Source organism: Neodiprion lecontei, chromosome 3 (genome assembly GCF_021901455.1).
Source record: "Neodiprion lecontei isolate iyNeoLeco1 chromosome 3, iyNeoLeco1.1, whole genome shotgun sequence".
NCBI classification, from domain to species: domain Eukaryota; kingdom Metazoa; phylum Arthropoda; class Insecta; order Hymenoptera; family Diprionidae; genus Neodiprion; species Neodiprion lecontei.
Window position 1 is genome coordinate 24,087,640 of NC_060262.1, and position 17,454 is coordinate 24,105,093.

Sequence of the window (17,454 nt, forward strand, 5' to 3'; positions counted from 1 at the left end):
ATTGAAGAGAAGTAAATTGAATTTTTCAGTGATCGAGTATCCGTAAATTCTGGAATTCAATCGATCGTTTCAATTAACTGGAACATCCCCTAAGAAAGCCCGTTGTGTTTCCGTAGTCTCTCTGTTCTATCGTACTACCAATAGGTAATCATCCGTATATTTTCCGTGACCGCACCGCAGCTGAAGCAGAAATTAACTATTCCAACAAGGTGCTGAGCGGTGGATATCTACTATTCTATACACGTGGTTTAATTAAATGGTTTAAATAGCTTTGGTTACCGCAGTATCTTGTTCTTCTATTAACAACAAGTACAAATGACGTATCTCCGCTGTTATCGGTATTATTGTTCAGACGGTATAGTAGGATTCGACCCAGCATTTAGACGTAACGACGTAACGACGCAACGCAGCTGCTGAACCTTAAACTCGTGTAGAGCGTGATGCTAGCGGTGCACGATGCGAAATGGTCACAATTAGCGGCATATCGATGCAGGGAAGCGGATTGCGTTTGGTATTGGGGTGCATAAGTTCCGATCCGTCTGCGACAATTATCATACGTCGTATTCGACTGGTCGCGGGATGATCGATGCGCGGCATGGTGGAGTTTCCTGCTGTTGGGAAGATAATGGGAAATCAAATAGGAGCCCAAGAGCGTAGATCCAAGAGAATCCTGCACGCTCGGGTTTTTCACGTCTCCGACAAATTTTTTAGGTATCTGGACGGTAAGTGCATGTCGGCTACTATTTCGTATTCTGTCGTATTTAGGCGTCACGCAAGCAGTGGATAATGCAGAGCATGCGTACAACGGCAAAGTACCACTTGTGGTCTTTGAAACAGTATAAATCGCAAACATTGGCGCGATGGTGTTGTTGCAGCGCGAATAAGTTATTCGATTGAAATACACAGGCCTGCAAATAAATCCTTCAAGAAAAAAATAATGAAATATTATAGACGTAAAGGTTTTGATGTACCGAATCCATATCTGATTTACATTCTTTGCCGCCACGTATATACTACATGATATATGATTTGTCTGTTATTGTTTAAAATTTAGAATTTGTCATGTTTTGTTTTTGCATTTAGACTACTTTAATCTATTTAAATAGTGTCTGTACGCACAAAACCAGTTCGAACTTATAGACAGAAAAAGAAAGATATCGCCTAACGTTGTTTCGAATTATACTAGTATATAGATTTTCTCACGATTTTAATGCTTAAGCTTTTTGACTCTGTAACTTTTTTGTATAAATATTGCTGCTATCATTAGTGTTTGATTATAATTTTTAGGCAAATACCGCGTTTTATTAAGGTTGGGGGGAGTAAGGCTTGGCCGGTCTAAAATCATACCTATTTTGAGGAGTTTTTTTTTTTTTAAGAAAGGAAAAACACTTAGAGCAATTTGAATTCCCGGGCTTTATTATTTGGAGTTTTAAGAACATTTTGTAATTTTCTCATTAAAATTAATGACAAAATGGCGGCATGGCGCATATTAGTAGCGAACGACTCCAAACTCGAGGGCTATTGTGGTGGCGTATCTCCTGACATCACTGTCCAATTTTCAACGGATAAAAAAACTTTTTTGAGTTAAAAACACCTTGCCGGGTTCGAGCTCGTAGCTTAAACGTTGAAAATTTTTTTTTATCAAATATACACGATTATGAACTAAAGAATTTCATTTTACGATCAAAAAATTGTTGAAAAAATGTTGGTATCAAAATTCAAAAATCTAGCCACGAGCTTGAATCAATAAAGGAGTTTTGAAGATTTTGTCAAAATTTCAAATCAATCGAATAAAAATTGACCAAGGAATCTGCGCCACCGGATTGAAAACGTGGTCGTTCGTTACTCATATGCGCTATGCCGCCATTTTATTATTAATTTCAATGAAAAAATTCTAAAATGTTCCGGAAACTATAAATAATAAAGCTCACGAACAAAAACTCCTAAAAATAAGTATGTTTAGACCGGCCAAGCTGTATTCCCCTCCTGACACTTAAGAAAAACATTACATTAAAAGTATACGTGGTACATATTTTTGATTACTATATTTCTATTCAAGAGCATCGAATCTATTACAATTACGCATAATAAAAGACGGAGAAAGAAGATTGTTTTTTACAGATCAGTGATATCTTTCGCATGGAAATGAAAATCCCAATGGAAACAAAAAATTAAGATTATCCCTGACGTCTTTATACGAGCAGCAATAGAGAGTTGATATTGAAAGAGAATGGTTATTTTTTTTAAATGGCAGCCCCTCTCCCTCCATCTCTTTGTAATTCGTATTTACAACTTTTTCGGACACCCTCTTACTACGGTTTCCTATACTTTTTGGAAATAGATCAAGCTTAATCGTTATTAACAAGCTAATTGATTAAGCTTTGACTTTGTTTCATATACGCTCTAACGCGGTATCATCATCAAAAATCGCTTGAACAAGTCAAAAATTTCAGGAACGAATAACTAAACTAATTGAATAGATACGGAAAATAATGAGTATTTCGCAGGTATATTTAACTAGCTAAATGCATATGAATTATTCACGAATAAGTCGGAAGTTTAGAATTTCAAGTCTCAGAGCGTTGCTTGTAACTTTTTGTAGCTGATAAAACATCGTCAGTACCATTTACAGATCCTATTAAGCCGATTTGACTATTTCGTGCATTGAAACACTTGATAATCATGGAAGATACTGCTCGCGATTCATAAAATTCGAAATCACCGGAATAACTGTACTAACGTAATCATGATCCCATTTTCTCCTCACCGTGTGAATTTAAAAATAAACTCCAAAATATCTATTTTTTTAAACAGAAAATATAGTAAAAACAATTTATTTTTTGGGCTTTCGTACGTATCTTCTAAACATATTGAAATCATGTTTTTTTTACAGTTCTCGCGGATTTACCTAAAAATAAATTTCATATTCAGAAAGATCAGAGTTTTTTAACACTTGAACAAATTTTTTTCGCCGGCAAGTGGTTTAATTCAAAGACGTGATAAAACGGATCAACGTGTTTCATGTAAAGGTTGAGGCCTAAGGGATTAAAAATGGAAGGGTTTTCATACCTTAGTGTACGCTCTAAAATATCCAAATTGCAATCAAATCGAAATTCCCACGTTCATCTTTTTCGTCGCAGGTAGTGCACCGTGTCGACCTCCGCGTGCTTTAAAGTAAAAAATGTACCTAATTAGCGAAGAACTATTATGTAGTTTATTGTAAAAGTAACGACAGTTTTTTTTTTGTAAATAATTAAACAAATTTAATTGTGATTTCATGCTGAATTTTTTCACCCAATTAAGTCCGTGATTAGTTTAATCACGGAAATAATTTTGCTGGAATACAAATAAAAGACATGTCCGTGAATCTATTTTTAGCCATGTCACAACGTGATTAATAATTCTGATCAATTGATTACCAGACCAATAAACGTAACGTTTTATGGCAACCGATGGTTAAATTTTTTTCTAATAATACGATCACATTGCAGTAACAACATCTGCCGATGTTCGTTATTGGTGCAGTTTGAGTGCCACATTTGGCACTTCGCTATGGTAAACACACTCTGCAAAATTCACTGCCTGCGTGACACTAAATTACTGCAGAGTAGGTGTCGGTTACCACGTGCGCTTACGATTCTGGTATGACATCCATGGAAAGGTACATCGTAAATTAGTTCCAAAATCGTATTTCGTACCAGAGGGCGCTGCTAAAAGGGGGATACGAAAAAGGCGCGCGTGGTCTTTCTCGGGCATCACTGGGAAAATCAATAATAGTTCTCGTCCTTACCGACTCCCACTTGGGGCGCTCCGCTGCGCTCGGACCTCCTCGTCATCCGACAAGGACAGGCTGTGTTCCTCGGCTCGTGAACGACGCCACGCTCGAGCGTAGCGCCCTGCAACCGCCATTATAGATCCCGTTGTATGTGACTGAGGCTTCGGAGCCGCGGAATATCAGGTGAAAATAAGTCGTTTTCTATCTATTATTCGTGATATCATATCGGATAAAGATGAAAACGTATAGCAGAAAAAAGGGCGACAGTCCCAGCAACGTTATTATTCATGTAAACGAGTTGTGCCGACTGTGTTTGGCCAAGGAAGAGGAAATGGTGCCAATATTCGACGATGACACCGTGCCGATGCCGCTGAGGATCATGGCCTGCGTTAATTTAGAGGTTTGTCTCTCTACCGTATTCCCTTATTTACATCTCAATTGCCAATTCGATATCTTTGACGGCGTCTGCTGTCTCCTCCGTGGTCACTGTCCTTATCGAATTAACGACGAAGGCGGGCTAACAAGTTATCGAAACACAGGGATCTATTTTATCTCGGTGTACGACCGCCGCACACACATTCGCTACTCGGAGATATTCGACGTTTCGAAATATACGTATGTGTGCTGCTGCCGTTTATGAAGCGAGTGGGAAAATGGCATCGCGCCCCGCGAAGCAACTACCATCCTTACCGAATACCGAGTTATCGACTTTCAGAATGTCGTTACACACGCTCTCCGGGTTCTTAATTTACAGGTTACATATAAATCTTATCAAGTTGAGATAGGCTTCGAGCAAAATATTTGTTTCTAGTTATTCGACCGTTCGACGTAGCGGAGAATTGCGTCCCACGAACTAGTCCGCTCTTTTATCTTAATCGACACTGTTTTAAGCTTCGGAGAAAATTGATGAATTTTTTATGTAGAGTCGTGACACGAGTAGTGTTTGTGGTATAGATTTTTTTTCAAATCCCTATCGTCTTGAACCGACACGTAGGCGGCCGTTTATCTGGCGATATTTGCTCAACGATCAGAAACGGAAATCTATTTTACCTCGTTGACGCATACGCAAATGCAATTACCTACGTAGATGAGTATGCAGGTGTGAGAGCTCGGTGAAACAATATTGAATATTGCCATGTCGACTGACACAACTATAGTCTACCTCAGCGAAACGGATGGACATTAGTATAAATCTCGTCATTAACTCAATATATCCATAAAACATCTATTAGCTACACTTTAATGAAAATAATGCTCCAGCCCGATCGCCATATTTTTTATGGGTGTTACACGTACGCCTCTAGCGTGGCGCCATCGTACTAACTGGTGACTTCGTTGGTGATGTAGGAGGTGATGCAAAATTTAAATGGACACCGCGATGTATCACGAAAATGACGTATTCCACGCTGTATAATACTCATCAAAGAAAAATCATGCTCTGTTATACTTTGAATATGACTTGTTAAAATTTACCAAAATCCTTTTTATCATTTTTATTTATATTTTTTATTGATTAGACCAATGTCTTTAAGATTTGAGTTTTTCTTAGTCTTAAGTTTGCGAAAAGATTTACTGTTTAAATTTTATGCTCGTACAGCCGCCAATTAGTTACTGCACTAAGTATCTAAGTGACTATGCGTTTTTATTGTCACACGGAACAGATTATAAAATGACAAGTGTCCTGTAATTAATGAATCTATGAACCACCCTAGTGAAATTTTGATTCAATCTTTTTGTACATTGATTTTTAAAAGTTATGAAAAAAATATTAGTTCTTCACATAGAAACTTTACAGGATACCGTGATATTGCGTTTTTCCTTGTAATTAAAAGCTGCTCACAGCAGCATAACGTTTGCATCTACAAGATTATTTTACAAAATCATGTTTTGTGAATTTTGAAACAATTCTATGATAAATGACCCTAGGTGTATGACGAAGATGGTCTGCCAAATATGATTTGTCACCCTTGCAAATATCAACTGGAGAAGTCGTACCAGTTCAAAAAGAAATGTGAAGCAGCAGATTTCAAGCTTAGGAAGCATATAAAGCTAATTCAACATCTGACTGGCCAAGAGGAGAATAGTTCACAGGAAGGTGATCACGAACACCCGTCAGGTAGTGGAAAGTCAAAACAGGTCAAGCAATTACTAGCTGATTTGGTATCGACAAAAGGAAACAGCAGTCACGCCGAAGGTGATCCAATAGAAGTTACCGAGGAAGAACTAGTTGGGGGATATATATTGGGTAGGTCGTAAATTAAAATAAATTGTTGAACTTGGATTGATAAAGATTCAACACGGTTGTCAAAATCTGGAAATGTTAGGAGGATACAAAATTTATCTGAACATTAAATTGCAGTGCAGATTGCTGAACTAGCTTGTGTCTTTTCTAATTAAAACTGATTAAAAACAACTTTTTTAGATGTTACAATTTTCTAGAACAATTTTAATCAAATTGTGTTGGTTCAGCTTTCAACTGCTGGTTTCTAGTTGCATTTATTCTTTGACGAAAAGTATACTCGGTTGAATGTAATTTTACATAGCTTATGATCAAACTAATATTCATTAGGTATGCATGCAGAGAACCCAGAGATGGAGGATCCGCTCTTCGATGATCCTGAAAACATAACGTTAATTCCGGCAGAAGAACGTGCTGCTAAAGCTAGGTGTACGATACGCACCACGCGCATTAAACAAGAGCAAGATTCAGACGAAGAAGCGGATGAAGTACAGCGTGCAATAGCCAATGTTGATCATAAGAACGTGTACCTGATGGAATTAACTGGTAACAGTGGAGTTAAAGGAGAATCTCTGAAACTGCAACCCATGGGTAAGAATTCATGATTATTTATCCGATGTCTTGCATGAGAGCTACTTAATCGATTTATCACAAAATAATGGTTGTACTTTCAGATGAATCTGAAGAGCTAAAGGTCTTTCAGTGTGACAAATGTCCAAAAGCATTTACTCGTAGAATAATGCTGAAGAGACACGAATCTGTGCATGTTCAACAGAGAGGTTTCACTTGCCAGGCTTGTGAAAAATGGTTTCCAACGAGATCTGCATTGGTTAGACATGAGCGTACTCATACTGGTAAGTTTGAACGTATACTACAGAAATGAATAATACCTCTCGCTGAATGTAGGTAAATATTAGGAAGAATTAACTCAAATAAAATCTTTCCATTTTTCAGGTGAGAAACCGTTTGGATGCAACATATGTCACCGTGCTTTTGCTCAAAAAGAAATTCTACTGCGTCATTTGATGACTCACTCTGGTCAGAAACCATTCCAATGCCAACACTGTGAAAAAAGTTTTACGCAACGTGAAGCTCTGAAAGTTCACATGCGGCGTCATCAGAAGTTGAATCCCAATGACATTCAGCTGCATCACTGCCAGCTGTGTCCAAAAGCATTTTGCCATGCGTCGGGACTTAGCAGACATTTGGTTACACATACTGGTAAAACATACAAATGCATTGAATGTCAAAAGTCGTTTACTGACAAGAGCTCGTTGCTTAGGCACAGTCGCATTCATTCACCTAAAAAAATTATGAATTGATAAGTCATCGCACGGGTGTAGAATTCCAGTCGAAGAAATGACATATGATTCGAAGCTGCTACGTCATCGCAACACTGAAACAATAGAATCTGAGGTCAAACTATTCAGCATACAATGTGCAATTGAACAAGAATGTCCTGAAACAGTCAGATCAACAGAATGAAAGTAGCGTTTTATATCCATAATACTTTCTATTTATAAGTATTAGCCCTATTATTGCTTTTATTTGATTGAATCTTTTGATTACCGTTAAAGACTATTTGATAATTGACGGTCAATAGATCGATCTTCCTTCACTTTTTCTTAAAAGAATGGCGAGGAAGCCTGTTTAACAGAAAATTGAATTATTCTTTCTCCGCTAAACACTGATTTTCTACGTTTGCTATAGTAGAAGAAATATTTTCATAAAATGAGCTCATTCTTGAAGTATTCTATCAGGTATCACCGACCCTTCAAGGTTACGGAGTACGATAGAGTGAACTTGAAATATTCACTGGATTTGAAGAAATGTGTACTATGTATGTTTATAACGAAACGGTGATACCTTAGATGTGTGTGTAGTATTGTGACAAAGCAGAGAGAACTTGGGAGAATTTGACTTCGAAAGTTGGAAATTGGGGCGCGTTACTGACATTTTTCCAGGTAGTGGTTAAAAGCAACTTGGTGGCACCACACAGTGCTGTAACACAGAAGACAGATATGCTACTTACACTTGTGAAGAAACGTGGATTTTGATTTGGTTCCGATAAGTTCGTGATATAAACTCAATTTGAAGCGCTCATATTATCTGAGAGGTTACAAAATGATGACTATATGACCAGTTTCTATATTTTTTTAAAGCGGGGATATTGGAAGAGTATTAGAAACAAATCCTCTCAAAAGTCATCTCACTTATTAATTAAGTGAGAATTTTTTAAAGTCAAGTTCAGCACCATAAACTTTGCATGACTTGTATTCCCAACAGTACCATAGTTTTTTTCACGCTGCAAGTAATATGATTATGAGATTGATTTTTAATTGTCCCTAGATATTAGTTGAGTTCACATAATTTGATTATCCTCTTTCTAAATGTAAGTACATTGGTATATTTTATATCCATACAGTATATATATATACATATACATACATATACATATATATATATATATTAGGCTGATTCAAAAAAAACTGCTAATTTTTTTTTTTCAAAATCCTCACATAAAAACTTCCGAGAAGGTGTGAAAAGACGCCTGTAAAAAGCAGAGCCTTTAATATTATTATTAAGAGGTCGCGTATCGGGAATTTCTATTTCCCGTTTAAATAACACAGGAATAAATTTTTTTAAATTTTGCAATTTCGTATTTTTGCAACGGCTCATTGAATTAGCGGACCAAAGCATATTTTTGTAGGAAATTTGACGCTCTACAAAAAAAGTCCTTACAAAGTTTTCGATAGTCACACTCCTTCAAAAGTTATTCGAGGTCAAAGTTGAACTTACAAAAAAATTCAATGTTTTTTTTTTTTCGATGATACTATGAATCTTTTCTCATTATTTTGTTATAAAGATATATTTAATAAATATGTCTTACTCTAATTGGGCTTTTTCAATCATTAATTTTCCCATCGCGTCAATATAAAGTTACCTTACAAAAATGCGATGTTAAATAATAAACATGTTATCATGGAGAATCCATAACTGATGCACTTGACTATTTAAAAATGTAATTGTTCCGAAATCTATCCTCTTTATAACAAAGTAATGAGAAAAGATTCATAGTATTATCGGAAAAAAAAAAACATTGAATTTTTTTGTAAGTTAAACTTTGACCTCGAATAACTTTTGAAGGAGTGTGACTATCGAAAAGTTTGTAAGGACTTTTTTTGTAGAGCGTCAAATTTCCTACAAAAATATGCTTTGGTCCGCTAATTCAATGAGCCGTTGCAAAAATACGAAATTGCAAAATTTAAAAAAATTTATTCCTGTGTTATTTAAACGGGAAATAGAAATTCCCGATGCGCGACCTCTTAATAATAATATTAAGGGCTCTGCTTTTTACAGGCGTCTTTTCACACCTTCTCGGAAGTTTTTATGTGAGGATTTTGAAAAAAAAAATTAGCCGTTTTTTTTGAATCAGCCTAATATATATACGATAGTTGTATATACTAATGATTATAATCATGTCTAGAGTCTTGTAGAGCAAAGTTATCCGTGTCTAGCAGTAAAGTACCCAGTAAACAAATGAGTTTGAAAATGTGGAAAACAAGAGAAAATTTGAATCTTGCTGAAACTATTTTTTCGTTCCCAAAATTACAATTAGAAACAATAGTTTGGATAATCAGTTGAATCTGTTTCTATACCATCAGTGGCTAAAGATTACAATGAATTGATAGATATTGAGAGTTTTTAGAATCACGTAATTATAATTAGAAAGTCATTCGAAGTGTTTCTAGAATTATATTTCAATTAACAGTGCAAATATTCGAAGTCTTTCGCCACTGATTGAAGTAGATTTGAAAAAAAGAAACCAATAGAAAACGATAAAAGCGCTTATGTCATTCGTGGATTTACATAAATTCAAATCTTAGCAGTATATGAACAGCAACGAATAAACAGAAATCGAGTTACTCGAAACGTGTTAAACTTTATTCGAGGTCAATTTCAATTTGCACAACAAAATCGGATGTAAACTGATAAAATGGAAATTTCGTATTACAGATTTGATCAAGTTGAAATTGTGTAATAATTCAAGTAATGATAATATTTGAAGAAACTCAATCCGTAGAGCCACATTCAAAGCAATACAACGATTATACAAGCTAGTCAAATAAGCGATGTTTTGAATCTAAAACCGCAACAATTTGGGAGGTTGTGAAAAAATGTAGATAACATTTCGAGACGACATATATATAAATGGTATGTTGTTTGTTGGGATTTTAGCTTGGCACGATTTTCAATAAAAAATATAATGACATTAAAACCGTTTAAAAAACGTCATTTTTTCGTACTATTGGTACTTTTATCGCACTGCTGGCCTGATTTCCTGCTGAATTTTTTTACAAATTATGATTTTGCGAAAACTTGGTGTAACTTTTGATATAATTATCTGAACCTAAATATATTGTAATTGCTTCATTTTTCAGTGCTCTATAAATTTTATCCTTTAATATTTATCTGTACATGGTAGAAGCGTACCGCCGTTATTTGCAGTTAAGAAAATGAAAATGCCTTCCTCGCGGTTTCCAACAAAACGAATAATTTTTGTTTTCATAATTTTTTCATTTTATTCAGTCGGTTCTGACTCAATAATATCTCCATATTTTTTCATCCAAACAGTTACCAACAAGTTGTTACAAACAATTCTAGTGAAGAACAATTTTGAAATTATTATTTAACGTGATTTTTTTGTTATACTTATCCCTTTACAAGGTTAGCTCGTACCGCAGAATGTCAAGGGAACAAATTTATAGAGTATTGCACGATGAAGCGATGCAATTAGTTTCATTCCGTTATTATTATCAGATAAAATAGTTACATCCGATTCACAAAGAGACTAAATTTCTTTAAAAAAATCAACAACAAATGGCCGGTATGAATCTCGCAAAAATAGTACGTTACGAAAAAATTACATTTTTTCTTCGATTAGATTCTTACTGTACATGTCGCCCCGAATATTATTTCAGAAACTCTAAAATTATTGTGATTTACAATGCTTATTTGACTGACCTACAATTTGAATTGGTTTTTGCATCAGGCAATACGTTATTTAATTGAACTTCGCATTGGCCGACATCAAAGTGAATCTGTTTTAATATGTTTCAATATTTTTTCGGTTACTGGGTACGTACATACATACGAGAACACGAAAAATGCCAATTTATATTAATATAGATCCACGAGTATGAGAAATAATGAACTAGATCACGTGACTACGACTTCATATAGAAAATTTTTTATCCAAAGGTAGTGAACACCTTGACTCTTGAATATACCAACGGCCTTGATGAAACCATTTCATCTCAGCATTTCCGCCAGAAACAGCGTATTTTTCGATACCGTTGATACATTTACATTCATTACTATTTACTGCCTTAAATTTCCAAATTATCAATTGAAACTGAGATAATTACTGTATGGTCACCAAGATAAGAAATAATAGGTATAGTATATAATTTTAAAACTTGGATATTGTTTTCACAAAGTAATATAGACACAATAAAGTGATAGTCTGATTAAATTTGTTTTTTGAAATTTGGCCAGAGGGATCCATATACAAGGACGACAACAGTTTAAATTCTCCTATATCTTAGAATGGCTTTATGTTGTAAAAAGGGAGAAATTAAAATTATTTAATGATAAAAAAATTTGAGGTACTGAGTTTAAAAGATCAATGAAAAAAACCACTTTAAAATGATCAAAAACTATGCGAATACGAGTACATCGGGATCTTCCGATTAATAGCACGATCAAAAAAAAAAAAAACCTTGTCCATAGTGCGGTTACGGTATGGTACTATTGGTTTCTTATATTCATTCATTGAAATTGTGGGATTCACGTAAGTTGTATAAATGACAATAATATTTACGAAAAGAAATTTTAGATTCTATTGTCATTTTGACTTGGCTTTTTTGGCTGGTTCAAATGCTGTTACTGCGTCTCATCTAGGTGGTGAGAGTGTAAATTGAACATGAATGAACCCACAGAGTAAAAGGAAAGAATAATCTTCCAAGGAGTCTCAATTTAACTGCCTCGACTATCATAAGAGGTAACACAAGGATTATTACATTTATTAACACACTTGTTAATTGTATAAGAACGAAAAATATTTGCATACCAATATATCGTTCATAAAAAATAAATACCCCAGCATGTCTGACCGCCAGAAGTTATACCGCTGTAGGCGTGTTTTACCCAGGTACCATATCTGTCGAACTGTCGACTATCATTTGACTAATTACAGCCGTGATAATTTCAACAAGTGAAAAGTTTGACTTAGAGATGGCAAAAAGTCGGCAGAATGGTGATTGAGATGTGATAAGTACTGTCAATTAGCCAAAAGTCAAAGCTGTATCATCCATATGAATGTTCTCAAAAACGTCTAGATCAAGACGATGCCAAAACAAAAATTAGATATCGTATGGAATTCATCATATCGAGTGTCCATTACAAAAAACTTGGTAAATATCGAAATTTCAAAGATTCCTTTGAGGATATTTTTTATTGCGTCAGGTCAGTTTACAGTCGAGTTTCACACTATTGATTGTAAATTAACTACCTCGTGAACATGTATGAACGTATGGTTGGCATGTAGTGAACTATTGACTTCAAACACGTTCTCATAATCAGTCTTCATCTTTTGCTGACAATAAGTCAAATATGATTCGTTACGTGGGTAGCAAATAATGATCTCCCGTTGTCATAATGCTCCGATATACGTCAACAAATCAGGATCTGCTCCTACTGTGTCTGAAGTTAAGTAAACCGCAATACTTCATTATCAAACATCTTGAAAACTTGACTTCTACAAAGTTACTAAATTTCAAAATAGTGATTGTTCTCTCAATGTTTCGTGATTTTGTTTTGTCATTTATCTATTCTAAACTGTGTCTACATTGTGCTTATTTGTTTTTGCTATACATTACTCAATTTCCTTGATTTAGCAAAAGACTGGTATATTACTACGCTGTTATTTTAACGTGACAAATATTAATTACATTACTGATTAAATCCAACTCAGCATGTGGTAAAAGAGTAAATTTATACCATGATTGCAGACTATTATTCAGAATGCAGCTGTATCTTTTTTTTTTACTGCTCTCAGACTTTCTCACGCTATTTATCGACAAATTACATGGTTCATCCATGAAAAGCTGTATTTTTTTCTAAGAAGCGCGGAGAATATAAAAATGGCCTGTATGCAATATTGGATCTGGTAAGAGGTAGGCCGATTTTTTCTATTTTTACGGTAATCCATGCCAATAATAAAATAAAAACCTTTTATCAACTCATAATAAGATCACATTTTCGTTGGAATTTTTCTTTGTGCTGTACCTCTAAGGTGTGTGCTGATCTTTTAAATCCACGCGTATTTCTTATACCCTTTTATCAAACCCGCGCGCCAACATAATTCTTTACTGTTCCGAGCAACCCTTTTGGTTCTCAGCACAAGTGCGAAAGGTTCGCGCTCTTGCTCATTCGTGTAATCCGTGGCTATAATACGGAAAGACTTGGCTTGTAGGAGTCGGACCCATGAACCTGTTACGTTATCAGTGCTATTCTGGTAGTTATTGTGAAAACTACGATCTTTTCCTTCTTTTCTAGCTGCAAACAAAGCCGAACAGTCTACGTCGATCGTTTTCCTTGTATCTAGACTCCGTGTCCACGGTTGTTGCGTTCCGAAAAACGGACCCTGCGCAATGCGATTCCATCTTACGTCCTCGTTGCTCGGAGAATTTGTGCGACGCTTTGTCTCTCTTTAACACTGTCGCATTTCCCAACTTTAACTCTGCAATGAAATTTGAAACATGACTTGGCTCATATCGATGTCTGACTCGCATGTCGTGCGACTTCAGGGTTATATATTTTTTGCAGAAATTTGCTCTTGATTATTGTATTTATAATAGTTAGGGTACAAAAAGAAGCTCGTCAAAATGGTGAGATCTTTTCTGTTGTATGAAACACCTAAATCACGTAACTAAGTAATAAAAATACGAATGCTTTACTGTACAATGAGGTTATGTTTATACAAATAAAAATTAGACATTCAACTTTCAGTTTGGGTTTAACATGTTTCCCGACATACCGAGGCATTTTAATACCCAATACAAATGTTTTTCCGTCTCGATGATCCCTGGGACCGAGCGGCAAGATGTGGAACGCGGCGGAAAAAGTAAGCTGACGATTGCCAGTGTTCTTTGTATCGCTGTCATAATTGACATTTGTTATATTTTGGCTTCTATTCTTTTCAGTCATCATGCCTCCTTCGGCACTTGACCAATTGACGAGACTCAATATCGTTTATCCAATGCTTTTCAAACTAACTAACAAAAAATCCAATCGAATTACACACTGCGGTGTTTTGGAGTTTGTCGCAGATGAGGGGAAAGTGTATTTGCCATATTGGGTATGTATTGAAGTTATAAAAATTAAATTTTACTGGAGTTTATACAAATGAGCAAGCAAAATCGCACAGTCTTGCTTGAAAACACGAGGTGCATCAAGTTTTGCTCGTTGACTTGCTAAGTCAATGTATCGTTCACAATTGATGCCATCTAGATTCTAAAAAATTTGTCAATTCTCGAGTCGAAAAAACTTTATATCCAGTTTCTTAATCCTCAAGCTGTTCGTCTCAGATCCAGGTTAAAAATTTATGCAAACAAGTACAAATCACTCTCTTTAAACTGTGTGATTGCATTTAATAATGTGGCGTTTGGGGGAAATATATTCATGCCATTCAGTCACACAAGTTCAAATCTGTTCAGACTGCTATAGTTTCATTTACGTATAGTAAGACGAGAGATTAAATATGTGCCTATATTCAAAGTTCTGAAGGACTTTTCAGTAATATTGAGCTGGGTATATTTAATTTATTTTTATTAAGGAGCTGACCATATTTTTATGATTTGTAGATGATGCACAACCTTTTATTGGAAGAGGGTGAAATATTGAATATTGAAAGCGTAATGCTTCCAGTCGCTACATTTTCGAGATTCCAACCGCAGTCTGAAGACTTTTTAGACATTACGAATCCTGGAGCAGTCTTAGAAAATGGTCTGAGAAGTTTTGCCTGTCTTACGACTGGGGATATTATTGCAATAAAGTATAATCAAAGGATATATGAAATGTGTGTATTGGAGACAAGGCCTGGCCCAGCAGTCAGTATTATCGAATGCGATATGAATGTTGAATTCGCGCCACCGGTCGGTTACAAAGAGCCAGAAAGAGTGATAAAACCCCAAGAAGAAACAATAGACCCCGTCGATATGATGCCCGCTCCGCTAGGATTCGTTGCCTTTAAAGGACAGGGCAATAGATTGGATGGAAAGAAACGTAAAGATTCTTCGCTGCCTGAACTAAGCTCTGGCAAACCAATATACGTCAGGGGAATACCGGATTATGATTATAAAATCGGAACGCTGAAATTTTTACGGACTACAAAGCCGGTTAATAATAAAGAGGTGGGAATTGCTTTATCATTCATTGTATTTTGTAAAAAAATTACTTCAATGTATAGGAATGAAAGTAAAACTAAAGTATTTTTGCAGAGTAAAGACGTAGACGAATTCAAGGCGTTCACTGGTGAAGGTTTTTCTTTGCGAAAATCGAGAAAATAGCGTGTGATAATAAAGAGTGAGGAAAGGAAAAATGAAATTATGACTGTGAAATTTATTTATCTATATACTCCTATTAATTTTTGAAGAAACTGTTTATAGATAAAGTACCGTTTCTATAACTTTTACTACATCTGTAACTTGTATATAGTTTCGGACATAGTACAGAAAGCATGTGTATTATAATTGGGTTTGCCAGAAGAAAACAATTTTCGAATTTCCACTCATTACGTCCATTAAATCCGATTTACACCATTGAGTCCATGTTTAATATGTTTAATTTCTTAATAAAAATTATCAGAAGTAGCTTAAAGAAGCACCGTGAACCGAAACGTGTCGTGAATTTGCGCCATTCTATTTACGTCACTGTTCAGTTTTCCAGTAATTTTCCAGCATAATAACAAAATTTTCCGGGAACCCAGCTGAATCAGCTATGATCGAATCGTGCTATACTAGGTAATATTAGATTTAATTGGCTTTAATTAATCGATGTATTTTTAATATCAATCAACTCCCAATTGAAAACCGGTAAAGTCAGTCTAAGATAATCGGAATCTATAACTTTTTTTCAGCTCTAATTATTTCAATCCATTAATTAAGAAAGGTGTACAAACATACGAAATTTATACATTTTACGAATCATCGGTGGTATGAAATGCCCATAATACTAGAGTAAAAAGCTATGGAGCTTTCATTTGGAGTGATTTGAAACAGATTTCAAGTGAGCACGTAATGTTTGTGTAAGAATACAAGTTTTTATTTAGTGTAAAAATGTTGTCATTCGTCAAATGAGAGAAATTGAAACTGAAGGGTTATGACAGAATTAAAATTTTTTCCACGTATGTAAGGTAGTTGTGTAAGGTTCTCTCAAATATTTAAAAAATCAGCCTGTTCCAAAAATACACGCTGATTGGACGAACGTGCAACGCGAAAAATTGTACGTACCTACAATTTCTTTGTTAGATATCTGTAAATAGATCTAGACTTATGAAGTTCATAAAATTAATATAACGATGCACTTTCAAATGCAATCCTTATTTCGTAACTTGAGGTTTATCTGAAATTTGGGAAACTGCGATGAAATGAAACGTACTCGTCTTTTATAAACTCAACTCTTCCAAAGTCACGCTAACGTTGCAAAATAGTGATTTTTCTTTCTCAATATTTCATTGCATTAATCTTCACCTTCAGGAAGAACTGATTTCGAGTTGGCGGTTCGATATTTTCCAAACGAAAGACCGAAGAAGGGAAACTATAACAACCTAAAGTCAGTTTAGATCAGAATTTGTCCTATTTCATTTTCGGAATCAAATTTTATAGATTTTTGTGTTGGAAATGATAAAACTTTGATGCTTTTGATCCGGTTCAGATATGTTTGTTTACTGTCATTGACGCAAACAATGTTGTTGAAGATTTTGTAAACTATTTTTCCTCGTTTCCTAATTTTTCATTCAAACTGCGAGTCGCGATTCATCCGTAAAATTGCCAAATGCACTCATGGAAATCCATACCGAAAGTCCGCGGGTGCAGTGGATCTCCATAAACGATCTTATCGGAACTTGAAAAGCATTCCAAAAGCATCCCTGAGGATTCTAGCCTCAGAGATGTTTTTGGAAATTTTCGAACGCGCGATTTCTAATTTGTCCCGGTAGTGGCACAGATAATACTCCTAGTTGATCTGACTTTAATTCGGCTGAGCTCTTCGTCGAATAAGACTTTTATCTCTGGACTGATTGGTGGTAAATCCCTCAATTAGAGGCCATCTGCTGGGATACCGGATAGAGAGACGTCTATCAGACGGTCTCGAGACA

General features: G+C 35.4%; 2 protein-coding genes and 1 long non-coding RNA gene across 7 annotated transcripts; 2 read left to right on the forward strand and 1 right to left on the reverse strand.

The window, feature by feature from the left end:
* Positions 1 to 428: 428 nt before the first annotated feature.
* Positions 429 to 3,627, reverse strand: LOC124293504. Of its 2 annotated transcripts, none has more exons than XR_006903362.1 (3): positions 3,420 to 3,627; positions 3,070 to 3,167; positions 429 to 608 (listed from the first exon to the last, which is right to left on the reverse strand). It is a non-coding gene; the product is annotated as an uncharacterized LOC124293504 (long non-coding RNA). The 2 variants fall into 2 exon arrangements; XR_006903361.1 differs by having other exon boundaries at positions 429 to 611.
* A 230-nt stretch (positions 3,628 to 3,857) lies between these two features.
* On the forward strand, positions 3,858 to 8,488 carry LOC107224024 (zinc finger protein 189). Of its 4 annotated transcripts, none has more exons than XM_015663925.2 (5): positions 3,858 to 4,175; positions 5,702 to 6,020; positions 6,345 to 6,605; positions 6,689 to 6,868; positions 6,969 to 8,488. In XM_015663925.2, the coding sequence occupies exons 1-5, from the start codon at positions 4,011 to 4,013 to the stop codon at positions 7,334 to 7,336; spliced, it is 1,293 nt and encodes a 430-aa protein (XP_015519411.1). In that variant the 5' UTR covers positions 3,858 to 4,010; the 3' UTR covers positions 7,337 to 8,488. The 4 variants fall into 4 exon arrangements, with proteins under 4 accessions (XP_015519411.1, XP_046590487.1, XP_046590488.1 ...); XM_046734531.1 differs by having other exon boundaries at positions 6,357 to 6,605; XM_046734532.1 differs by lacking the exon at positions 3,858 to 4,175 and adding an exon at positions 4,590 to 4,846.
* A 4,922-nt stretch (positions 8,489 to 13,410) lies between these two features.
* Positions 13,411 to 15,959, forward strand: LOC107224014 (ubiquitin recognition factor in ER-associated degradation protein 1). Its single transcript, XM_015663914.2, has 5 exons — positions 13,411 to 13,966; positions 14,088 to 14,202; positions 14,282 to 14,436; positions 14,942 to 15,490; positions 15,578 to 15,959. Exons 1-5 carry the CDS (start codon positions 13,964 to 13,966, stop codon positions 15,644 to 15,646), a joined length of 891 nt encoding a protein of 296 aa, XP_015519400.1. The 5' UTR covers positions 13,411 to 13,963; the 3' UTR covers positions 15,647 to 15,959.
* The last annotated feature ends 1,495 nt before the right edge of the window (positions 15,960 to 17,454 follow it).

Bases quoted from the DNA above. Each gene is read 5' to 3' on its own strand.
- LOC107224024 (XM_015663925.2), top strand. From the start codon at position 4,011: ATGAAAACGTATAGCAGAAAAAAGGGCGACAGTCCCAGCAACGTTATT. The intron at 4,176-5,701 runs GTTTGTCTCTCT...AAATGACCCTAG, and splicing joins TGGCCTGCGTTAATTTAGAG to GTGTATGACGAAGATGGTCT. The intron at 6,606-6,688 runs GTAAGAATTCAT...TTGTACTTTCAG, and splicing joins TCTGAAACTGCAACCCATGG to ATGAATCTGAAGAGCTAAAG.
- LOC107224014 (XM_015663914.2), top strand. The intron at 14,437-14,941 runs GTATGTATTGAA...TATGATTTGTAG, and splicing joins AAGTGTATTTGCCATATTGG to ATGATGCACAACCTTTTATT. The intron at 15,491-15,577 runs GTGGGAATTGCT...GTATTTTTGCAG, and splicing joins AGCCGGTTAATAATAAAGAG to AGTAAAGACGTAGACGAATT.